The following is an 11,863-nucleotide window of genomic DNA, read 5'->3' as shown; positions in this document are numbered from 1 at the left end:
GTCTGTCTCTCTCTCTCTCTCTCTCTCTCTCTCTCTCTCTCTCACTCACACACACACCACAGGGTGCCTTACCCTTCGACCATGACAACCTGCGTCAGTTGCTGGAGAAAGTGAAGAGTGGAGTGTTCCACATGCCTCACTTCATCCCTCCTGACTGCCAGGCTCTGCTGAAAGGAATGATCGAGGTCAACCCCGACAAGAGACTCACAGTATGTGGGAAGGGATGAGAGGGGGGGGGGGGGTGGATAATTTGAGGGGAGCGATGGCGATATACAATCGAAATATTTAAAAATCACCTATTTCACATTAGTGAAACTATACTAGGACCCCAATTCATACAGGGTTTAAACCATAAAAAAACAAACAAACAAAAAAAACTGCTGGGCTTTGGCATAATGTAGGGAGTGCTCCTCCAATGTTGTATTTGTATTGTATGTATCTTCATCTTAACAGCTGTGATTAAAAAGTAGACCTATGCATTCTCCATGTTCTCACCTAAAATGCTGGATTATTTCTTCAAATCTATCTCGGAGGCAGCGGGCAGTATATGAAGTAACATGTCATGCCGCATGACAACAAACTATCTTAGCTCTGGTAGACCCTGAACCTTATCACTGGATGATAATCACCTTGGCCTGAGCACATACTATTCAATATAAAACCAACTGTACTACTGCAATCCAAAACAGCTGCCCTGCCTTCTGAAACAATCTGGCTATAAAGAGAGGAACATGGCATTGGCAGCCGATTTGAGCAAATAAACACCACACGCACGCAGCCACGCACACACTGGACAACTGATTATCTTTCTCGCATTTCATAACACAAAATGTAATCCTGGTGGCATGAGTCTCGCGTAGCCAGACAACTATTCCACAATCTCCGAATGCTATATAGAGTCTGGAACTACACCTCCCCTGAAATCAGAGTCATCTGTTTGTCATTTCCGTTCAAAATATATTATTAAAAAATATCTCTAGATCTTATTTTTCCAAGCAAAGGGCACTTTTTTCCCACAATTCGTTTCCACCAGGGCAAAGGCGTGGGCACAGTTCACCTAAGGCTCTATTCAAAGAAATGATAGAGATCAAGGTTAAAAAGAGATGAGCAGAGATGATAGAGAGAGAGAGAGAGAGAGAGAGAGAGAGAGAGAGAGAGAGAGAGAGAGAGAGAGAAGCTAAGGGGAGAGGATGAATGGATGGATGAAATGGACAGATGGCTGAAGGAGATTCGTGAGAGGCAGCAGGACAAGAGAGGGGCATGAGTAGCATGGTTTAAAATGGGTTTGTAATGCAGTTCACTTTACTTGATTGAGGCTGACACAAAGTTCCCCAACAGACGTAGTAGAACATGCTGCTGTTGTCCAGCTCTTTCACCAACATGCCTGTTTGTGTCATGATGGACATACTGTTGTTTGTTGCTAATAACTTTGTTTTTGTCCTTTGTTGGTTGCAGCTAGAAGCAATACAAAAACATTCCTGGTACCAGTGAGTATCTTTTTTTTCTCCTTCTTCTTTCTTTTCTATTTTTATACTTCTATACAAGTCTCCATCTCCTAATGTCTCTCTCTAAAGCCTACCTATACTCAACGTGAACGTGGACGCTAGTTCTGTGTTGTGTCACCTGAACATCGTCATGCGACACAAGCATGGTTTCTACAGCAGGCGACAATAGAATGAAGCTGTCTTCCAGTGTTCATTTGGACAGCAAAGTATTATTTAGTTTTAGTCTTATTTTATTAGTCATCTGACGTGATGTTTAACCTGTAGTCTAGTTTTAGTTGGCTAAATAGCATTCGACTTTAGTAAACTAAATCTACAGTTGATTTAGTCGAGCCAAGCACAGAATAATTTCTCTTAGTTCTGCTGGATATCTTGTCCACTAGTCCCGCCCCAACCATTTTCATCAGTTCAGTTTTTATTTGTTGACGAAATTGACAGTATATTTATTATTTAGTCATCGTTTTAGGCAGCCTAATGCAGTCGATGAATATTTTTCATCATAGTTTTAGTCGACAAAGTGTACCTGACATCCGTCCTCTGGCCCCTGTCGCCCTGGTTCAGGGGCGGTCGTAACGAGCCGTGTCCAGAGCAGCCCGCGCCGCGCCGGGTGTGTCTGAAGAGGATCCTGTCGCTGACCGAGCTGGACCCGGACGTCCTGGACAGCATGCACTCGCTGGGCTGCTTCAGAGACAGAGCCAAACTCACACAGGACCTGCAATGTGAAGAGTGAGTGCTGCACGTATACTGGAGACAAACGCACACACTCACACGCTCACCTATACCTACACACATGTTTATGTTACTGTAACTTCGGGGTAGGGTATAGCGGGCTGTAGTACTGTCTACAGAAGACCACAGGTTCCCTGAACTGGGTTGATCTCTTCAGCTCCCTTTCAGAACTGTATATTATTGCATCATCCTTTCAAAAATGCTTTCAAAACAACATTTTAGCTGTCCCAACAATTCCCTGATTTCTCTCTTTTGTAACCTTGAACTCCCTCTTGCTTTCTGTCACTCTCCATTTCTAAACCGCTTCACTCTAATTATCTCACGGTCATGTGTGTGTGTGTGTGTCCGCCCCTCTCTCTCTCTCTCTCTCTCTCTCTCTCTCTCTCTCTCTCTCTCTCTCTCTCTCTTCCCTTGTGTCTCCACCTGGGCCTCCATCAGGGAGAACCAGGAGAAGATGATCTACTACCTGCTGTTGGACAGGAAAGAGCGTTACCCCAGCTGTGAGGACGAGGACCTGCCTCCTAGGAATGACTTAGGTTAGTTAGAGCACAAAGAACACACAGGAATGACATAGGTTAGTTAGAGCACAAAGAACACACAGGAATGACATAGGTTAGTTAGAGCACAAAGAACACACAGGAATGACATAGGTTAGTTAGAGCACAAAGAACACACAGGAATGACATAGGTTAGGTAGAGCACAAAGAACACACAGGAATGACATAGGTTAGAGCAGGGGTGGGCAACAATGGAGAGGGCAGTGACAGTGACATCACTGATGAAAAACTTGATAACCAGCCTCGAGCGTAACGGCATATGTTCGTGCCACTTCAGTGTCGCTTGACAGTGACATCACTGACGAATCCTTGGTATCTTTATCCTAGTCTGTTCAGAGAGTGTTGAGCACGAGCAGCGTCGTCACTCACTATAAGCTGTATTTTGTTCACGCGTGTGCAGCTGAAACACAATATATAGAGGGTATGCGCGTGGCATCATCATCATACCCGGAAGTTATGCGGGAATGCCTACTCCCACTTTTGTGGAGAACAGAGGAGTGCATGCACGGAAATATACAGTTTACAACAGATTAAGGTTGTAGGATTGTTATAGGATACGAATGTGTGAACACACACACACGCACACACACACACACACACACACACACACACACCATAACTCATGTCTGCCCTTTTACAGACCCTCCCAGGAAGCGTGTGGACTCCCCCATGTTGACGCGCCACGGCCGGTGTCGGCCGGAGCGGAAGAGCCTGGAGGTCCTCAGCGTCACGGAAACGGGGTCTCCCACCCCTCCGCGCAGGGCCCTGGACACCTCAGCACACAGCCAGCGGTATGCACCAACACACACACACACACACACACACACACACACACACACACACACACACACACACACACATGGGTCAGAGTCTCGTAAGTAGAAGAGCATGACCTCGATCTATTGAGAGTCAACCGTCTAACGAACTTTTTCAACAAAGACAAATGAGGCGAATGAACGCAACTAGTGCATACCCGCCACTGGGAGTGTTTATTTCATGCTATTAGTTTCATAGGATTCATTTAAACTGCAAGGTTGATGTTTCAGCGCAAATAACATCATCCACCTGTATGAATGACTAATGAGGCATCACCAAATTAATCGTGACTAGACCGGTGGCCGGCTGTAGAGAAAAGTCGGTAACGATGGAAGTTGGTGATCCATGCCCACACAAGACGGCAATACCCGCTGTACCCGTGTCAGAGTACCCGTTCCACCCATCTGTATCTGTCTCTCTGTTACCCTTTATTCCTATGTATGGAGTTCTGTGTCAGGCATGCCCAAATATGGAGTGTTGTGATGTCGGAAAACAGGCCCGCTCCATATATGGACCCTGGTCAGGGGCCCTGTCCAGAGCCCGGGCAGAGGCCTTTTGTGGCGGTTCTGGACATCTGTGGGTCCGACCGACTTGACACCGGGCACTGCACTCCCTGTGGGGTTGTGGAACACGTGTGTCGAATTTGTGTCGGTGGGGCGAATTTCAGCATTTCAGCCGTACACACGTACGTACGTACGTACGTACGTACAGACAGACAGAGACATGGTGCATTTAAAGATAGATAAATAATATTCGCAGATGCATTTTCACCACCACCATGTTGTTATAGGGGCAACTAAAGAACAGATGTTATTTCATCCCCAAATGAGCCCTACTAATTCCGGTGACCCCCAAGGCCTTTCCCCTAGAAGATATCTAGGACCCTAAGGGTTCCTTGAGGTGGTTCTAAATGGACCCTTAAAGGTCTGTAACTCTGGGAGTGTACAGATGGAACCAAATGGACCTGTGTGTTATGGGGGTCCTTGGAATTAAGAGGTTTGAGAACCACAGCTCTAATTGACCTCCTGACCAGGGTGACTGTGTTTCTCTCCAACAGGTCTCGCTCTGTCAGTGGAGCCTGCACAGGTCTCTCTTCCAGTCCTCTCAGCAGCCCCAGGGTAAGAAGTCTACTGTATTCTACTAGTGGCTCATTCTATAATAACTATTATTATAAACTAATTACAGCCAGGAGTGGAGTAACCTGGCGCTGCCAGATCCAAAAAGCTTGCTACACAAATTTGTTTCACAGCTTATTTGGATCTGGGATCGCGGAAGCAAATTCGATGACGGGGCTGTTCCTTTTTTTCAAGATACATGGTAGATGATTGGATGGGAGCGTCTGTCTATCACCGTGTGGGCGTGCAAACACAACCAATCATATCGACGTGTCTATATACCGTCACATCCGCATCCCGCCTTTAGCTCACGCTGATTGGTTCGGTACGAAGCAGATCTGACTCAGGGCTCAACTCCGTCAGAGATCCCAGATGAGTGTTGTGTTGGGGAATATGTTTCCGCAATACCGCCCTCATCTGGCAGCGTCAGGTTAGGAGTGGAGGGGATTGGCACAGAAAACTGAGGACACTGTTCTAGTATTTTAGAAGTCATCTGGATGGCTTATTCTGTGGTCTGCGCCACGAGAGTCCATGTGAATTAGCCGTGCCATTACCTCCATGCTACCCCCAACACCTGTACATGCTGTCTCATGATCACCCATCTCATGATCTGCATTGTCATGTTATACCGCTTGGTACAAAATACAACCCTGAGTGTTCAACAACACAGGTAGGGGTGCACGATTATGAAATTATGACCGATATCCGATCTCTGATTATTTGCAGGGTCATATCTGCCGATACCGATTCTGACCGATTCCGATATTACACAGAGGACCACAATGGAAACAAGTCTAGGCCCTATAGGGGCTTGGCCCAAAGCCTATTTATAAAGTATGAAATCAATCAATAAATAGCCTATACTCTTTTCCACGTGTCTGTTTTCACAACTGAATGACTACTGAATTAGATGAGTACACAAATTAAATGTAGAAAAATTTAACGTTTATTTTTACTTAAGATTTTACATAATATTTGATTTGGCTTTTGTTCTAGACTAGAGGTACTGGACACTTTTGATGATTTTTTTTTACATTTTTCATTTAAAAATATTTTTGCTGGTGAAAACCGATTGAGACCATTACAATACCGATATGGCATTTTTATGGCCAATTCCGATTATGCTACTGATTAATCGTGCATCCCTACTTATAGGTAATAATTTTATTTCTCAGAGAGCTCAATTTACACTCAGGATTTATAGCTGACGACAGCTATGTACACGAAGACACTCACGTAAATAAATAAAGCCATGTGTGTTGGGCAAACTACTTAAAATAATGTAGCAAACTAAGCTACAAGTTACTCTATAAAAAGTTACTGAGCTACACTAAAAGCTCTTGTTCGACATAAGTAGATAGCTACACTACAAATTACTTATTAAACGTAGCTAGTTACTTTGAAACAATGTTTCGGTCCTATTCTGTATTTTTGTGTGGATGCCTTGATGCCAGATGATCATAAACATCTGTTGTCACCTCCATGGAGTGGCCATTTGAATCCATCTGGTCATTTCTTCTAGATTAATTCTAGAAGTACTCACAGAATAGTTTACTATTCCTAGATAGACCATAACCCATGGCCATCGCTCTCTCTCACATCTCTCCTATCCTTCTCATTCCGTGTGTCTATCCATCCATCCATCTCTCCTCTCCTCCCTTCCGTCCTCCTCCTTCTCCACCTCTTCTCCTCTCCTCTGTCCTCTTCTCCATCCATCCATCAGAGCCCAGTCTTCACTTTCAACCAATCCGAAGTCACGTCCGCCTCCTCCGCCAAGAACACCTCCCCCAAACCGCCGCCAGAGCCCAAAGTGAGTGGCGGCGGGGCCTCCTCCACCACCTCGCGGCCGCCATCTCGCGCCGCGCCCGACCCAAAGACCCAGACGCTGCCCTCCAAGGGCCAGTCCGACCACCGGCCCCACCTCCAGTCCATGAAGTCCCTCCCACTGCAGACGCCCTCCTCCCCGCCCCCCTCGCCCTCCCCGCTCCTCTCGCCCATCCCCCGCTTCTTCTTCTTTCCCGCCACCTCCGTCTTCAAGTCGTCCGCCAATAAGGGCGGTGCCCACCACCACCACCCCTCCTCCTCCTCCGCCTCTAACTCAGTGGTGGAAAAAGTACTCACATTCTTTATATAAGTCAAAGTGTCACGACTGCAATGCAGAACTATATACTCCGTTACGAGTGAAAGGACAACAAATTGATTTAAGGAAAAGTGCTAAAGTATTGGTATCAAAATGTACTGTACACTGTACTGTAATGCCAAAAGTGTACTCGTTATGCAGAATGTCCCAGTTCACAAGTTCAAAATGTATAAGAATCTTTAGAAAACAGCCGATCTACAAGCTCACAATGCGTTGCGATTCAACGCATTGTGAGCTTTTAGATCTGCTATTTTCAGAAATGTATATAGTGCTGAATTGATAATAATAATCTAAATCTCCAAAGCAACTAGTAACTAAAGTTTCCAAATAAATGTAGCGGAGTAAAAGTGCAATATTTGCCTCTGAAAAGCAGCAGAGTGGAAGTAAAAAGTACAGAGAAGTTGACGTGCTCAAGCAAAGTACAAACGCCTCACAATTGTACTTAAGTAACGGTACTTAAGTAAATGAACTCAGATACTTTACACCGCTGCCTCTAACTCCCAACTCCGCCTTGTCACAGGTCACGCCGCAGGGCTCCCCGCTGCCCACCCCCCTGGGCACGCCCGTGCACCAAATGCAGCACCCCTCCACCACCCCTCCCTCCACCTCCTCCTCCACGTCGTCGGCCTCCCGGGCGGATGGCGGCGGCGGGGCGTCCATGTCGCTGACTCCGCCTTCCAGCCCCGGCGGCAGCGGAGGCATGGCCTCCTCCAGCTCCGCCCACTGGAGGACACGTCTCAACTCCTTCAAGAACAACCTGCTGGGCTCGCCACGCTTCCACAGACGCAAACTACAGGGTGAGTTTCAAACTGTAATTCATAGCTGGTTTATACGAACAAACTACAGGGTGAGTCTCAAACTGTAATTCATAGATGGTTTATACGAACAAACTACAGGGTGAGTTTCAAACTGTAATTCATAGCTGGTTTATACGAACAAACTACAGGGTGAGTTTCAAACTGTAATTCATAGCTGGTTCATACGAACAAACTACAGGGTGAGTTTCAAACTGTAATACATAGCTGGTTTATAAGAACAAACTACAGGGTGAGTTTCAAATTGTAATTCATAGCTGGTTTACGAACAAACTACAGGGTGAGTTTCAAACTGTAATACATAGCTGGTTTATAAGAACAAACTACAGGGTGAGTTTCAAATTGTAATTCATAGCTGGTTTACGAACAAACTACAGGGTGAGTTTAAAACTGTAATTCATAGATGGTTTATTAACAAACTACAGGGTGAGTTCAAAACAAATTTCAGGAATTTCCCCGAGATTCCTTGCGAAGCATATCGGAAGCAAAACGGAAGAACGGAAAGGGGACTTGTCGCACGTTCTGTTGGCCAATCAGAGGCACACTTGACTTCCTCCTCCCGTTGGAGACAGGTCTCCAATGAAAGTGCAGCGATCAATGAGGCATCTATATTTGTTAATATCTATTGCGGTTGTAGGCTGTTCAAAAGCCGTGAGCCGAGGAGCTAAGCAGGAGAGTAGTAGACCCTTGTATGACGCGCACGCAAAATAATTCAGGTCCACTCCAAGCCGTCAGTTTGACCATTTATTCTTCTCAGCACAGGTAAAGTACAACAGTTACACCCAGCTAACCATTATACTACCGTGGATGTTAAAAGGACAGAAAATGTCGACTCTCAGCTCACCCCCTCTCCGTCCATGTTCCTCAACTCTAGTGCCAGGTAAACGCTGTGTAGTTATTAGCGTGGCAGCGCCCAGCCCCAGTGATCACGTTCACCACCACTACCCAATCTGTCCATTAAAGTGACATACTCAAAATACTAATACTATTATGGCTCCTATAATATCTATGGCCGCAACATGAAGCTGTGAGCTGAGGCTGAAGAGAGCTTTCTGCACCTGGCAGTTATGACTCGTCATTCTTGTTTCTTTATTTCCTAATTTCTTTCTTTGTCTTGTCATTTAACTTTCTGTTCCAGTTCCTACGTCCGAAGATATGTCCAGTTTGACCCCAGAGTCCAGTCCAGAGTGAGTATTACACTACAATACGCTACAGTACACTACTCAGTACACCACACCACACTACATTACAATACAACCATGGATTGAGCATCTACATCGCTGACACAATGCAATAGAGTAGAACTGACTAAAACAGCACAGTTTAGTTTATCATGCAAAATAAACTTGTCCAAACAAGTAGGACGTCTACAGTACGCTTGGATTCACTGATTTAGAATTAAAGGCTGCACAGACAAATCCTCAGTGTTCATTTAAAGATGGAGTCTGTGTTTCTCTGTCTATATAATAGACATAGATAGGTGAGGTTATAATATTCAAATAACTATGACAGAATGACTCACATGTTACTCATCAGGTTACTCATGATGTTAAATAGCTGTGTTTGAATCTAACACTAGCCCTTGAATCTATATGGCCACCTGGTGGCAGTATACACCACTGTATGCATCCTGTAGAGCTGTAATACCAAATCATATTGTGTTTGTTTTCAGATTGGCAAAGAGGTCATGGTTTGGCAACTTCATCACTCTGGAGAGAGAGGAACAGATCTTTCTGGTGATCAGAGACAAACCTCTCAGCTCCATCAAGGCCGATATTGTCCACGCCTTCCTTTCCGTGAGTGTGTCTGCTCTCTTAAGAACCAATATCCGGGTCTCCATCCAATTCGTTTCAGATGAATTTCATTAGAAAAGCTACCTTTGTCTTTCTCTTGTTCGACCATTTATCTCTCTCCACCTGGCTCGGCCTCCAGATCCCATCTCTCTGCCACAGTGTGGTGTCTCAGACCAGTTTCCGGGCGGAGTACAAGTCGTCTGGTGGTCCCTCTGTCTTCCAGAAACCTGTCAAGTTCCAGGTATTCATCAGCTCATTTCACCTTCAATTGCTTTCTTTTGAATAATAATACTATGCAAGTATAGTTTCTAGTCTGCTTACAGGTGGATGACTGGTTACTTCATGGATGACTTTAAACAAAAGGTGTACTAATAGTTAATTCTCCTTTACGTTTGATTGGCAGGTGGATATCAACTTCTCTGAGGTGGAGAGGGAACGAGAGAGGGAACGAGAGCGGGAACGAGAGAAGGAAGGCAGGAAAGAGTTGGGAATCTACAGCGTGACCTTCACCCTAATATCAGGTCTGTTCTGGATGGAAAGTCTACGAAATAACATAATCCCGGATCCTGTTTTCATTCTCCGTTTGCAAATATCTCTCCTCTCCTCTCCTCTCCTCTCCTCTCCTCTCCTCTCCTCTCCTCTCCTCTCCTCTCCTCTCCTCTCCTCTCCTCTCCTCTCCTCTCCTCTCCTCTCCTCTCCTCTCCTCTCCTCTCAGGTCCCAGTCGGAGGTTCAAGAGAGTAGTGGAGACCATTCAGGCTCAACTTCTAAGTACTCATGATCAGCCTTCTGTGCAGGCACTGGCTGGTGAGTAGTATATCCCCTCCCACCGCACACACACACGCACGTACGCACGCACACAAACACACACACACACACACACACACACACACACACACACACACACACACACACACACACACACACACACACACACACACACACAATTCAATTCAATTAAATTCAAAGGGCTTTATTGGCATGAGAAAACATACGTTTACATTGCCAAAGCAGAAAGAACAAAACAACAGTACAGCAATACAATCAAAACAAAAATTATGTACTTTGAAGGTCAGAATCTTCAATAGATCAACTTCTGTGTACCAAGATAACTCGATGCAGGTATAGTGCAGGAATATACACAATGATTAGTCTTTAGGGTGGTTGTGTTCCATTTGATATCCTTCTCCTATCACAGCAACTCACAAATCTTGCTGCTGTGTTTGCACATTGTTGTACTTCGCCCAGCAGATATGGGAGTTTTTTGTCATTGGTCATGTTTTCAAAATCTCCGTGTGTGGTTGTAACACACACACACACACACACACACACACATGACACACCACACAAACAGACTGTAATTACACAGTTGTGATTATGGCTGAATTATAAGTAATAAAGCTTTTTACAATTGGTCATGAAGAATTTAGAATAACTTATTTTTTCTACTTTACACACAAATACACATATACTCCTTTTCTCACTCTTTCTCTGTTCGTCCTTAATTCTCTCCTTTATACCTTTTGTTCTTTGACCGTTTCACCGTCTTTTTTTTTTTCTTCCTCTCCCTCATCCCCCCCTCCGCCACGAGAAGACGAGAGGAATGGCCAGCTGAACTCTCAGCCCACCACTCCCACGCGGCAGAATTCCCGCCGAGCTGAAGGCGGTGGCGGCGCAGAGCGGGACCGCGAGCGAGAACGAGAGCGGGACAGAGAGCGAGGCGACGGAGGGACCGTCGCTGTCGTCGGAGGCAGCGGGAGCACTAGTGTGCTACAGAGGAGAGGCTCTTCAAAAGAAAAGACCAGGCTGCTCTCTACATCCAACGGGACCCAGTCTCAGCCCTGAACAAAAACAAAACACACCTGTGAATGTTCTGGAAGGACAGGCCACCCTCCCTTCTAGCTACCTTCCTTTCTTCCTTCTTTGAGTTCCACAGCAGCTTCCTGCTTTCCTTCCCTCCTTCCTTCCTTCCTTCCTTCCTTCCTTCCTTCCTTCCTTCCTTCCTTCCTTCCTTCCTTCCTTCCTTCCTTCTGTCCCATGCAGTGGATGGAGGAGGGATTTGCTCGAAGCTGGTCTGGGGTCAGAAAGTAAAAGAAAATACAAAAAAACAACAACAACTAAGATGTTGATGGGGAGGCAGATGGACAAACTTCACCCCCCCCCCCCCCCCCCCCCCCGGAGGGATGAACCAGAGACACACTTAAGCCCTCCCCGGAACGACAAAGGATGTGCGAACACAAACATACCCAAATCAGAAACCCAGGAAACACATCATCAATCAATGAAATAGATCAACCCCCACTCATGGATGGAATGAAACAAAAGCACAGGAAGGTACCACCGACTGATTGCAAGTCACCTTCAGAGCCAATCAGCTAATCACAATGATTAGCAACAC

At 45.7% G+C, this 11,863-nt stretch overlaps 1 protein-coding gene across 1 annotated transcript in view; it reads left to right on the top strand.

The window, feature by feature from the left end:
• LOC308324588 (serine/threonine-protein kinase BRSK2-like) overlaps positions 1 to 11,540 on the top strand; it is a gene marked incomplete at its 5' end in the record, with an annotated part of 19,467 nt that extends 7,927 nt beyond the window's left edge. Inside the window, 13 exons of the mRNA XM_080776685.1 lie at positions 63 to 209; positions 1,456 to 1,487; positions 2,064 to 2,228; positions 2,670 to 2,767; positions 3,429 to 3,579; positions 4,662 to 4,722; positions 7,380 to 7,656; positions 8,813 to 8,861; positions 9,347 to 9,470; positions 9,607 to 9,708; positions 9,871 to 9,988; positions 10,183 to 10,272; positions 11,060 to 11,540. Of these exons, the coding sequence (XP_080632811.1) occupies positions 63 to 209; positions 1,456 to 1,487; positions 2,064 to 2,228; positions 2,670 to 2,767; positions 3,429 to 3,579; positions 4,662 to 4,722; positions 7,380 to 7,656; positions 8,813 to 8,861; positions 9,347 to 9,470; positions 9,607 to 9,708; positions 9,871 to 9,988; positions 10,183 to 10,272; positions 11,060 to 11,310 (1,665 nt within the window). The 3' untranslated portion in view covers positions 11,311 to 11,540. The remainder of the gene's footprint in view (positions 1 to 62; positions 210 to 1,455; positions 1,488 to 2,063; positions 2,229 to 2,669; positions 2,768 to 3,428; positions 3,580 to 4,661; positions 4,723 to 7,379; positions 7,657 to 8,812; positions 8,862 to 9,346; positions 9,471 to 9,606; positions 9,709 to 9,870; positions 9,989 to 10,182; positions 10,273 to 11,059) is intronic.
• Positions 11,541 to 11,863: the final 323 nt, after the last annotated feature.

Source organism: Protomyctophum bolini, assembly GCF_963924005.1.
Source record: "Protomyctophum bolini genome assembly, chromosome: 11".
Classification (NCBI taxonomy): domain Eukaryota; kingdom Metazoa; phylum Chordata; class Actinopteri; order Myctophiformes; family Myctophidae; genus Protomyctophum; species Protomyctophum bolini.
The sequence above is the reverse complement of the archived record's forward strand: the minus strand, read 5'-3'. Positions and strand labels throughout refer to the sequence as shown.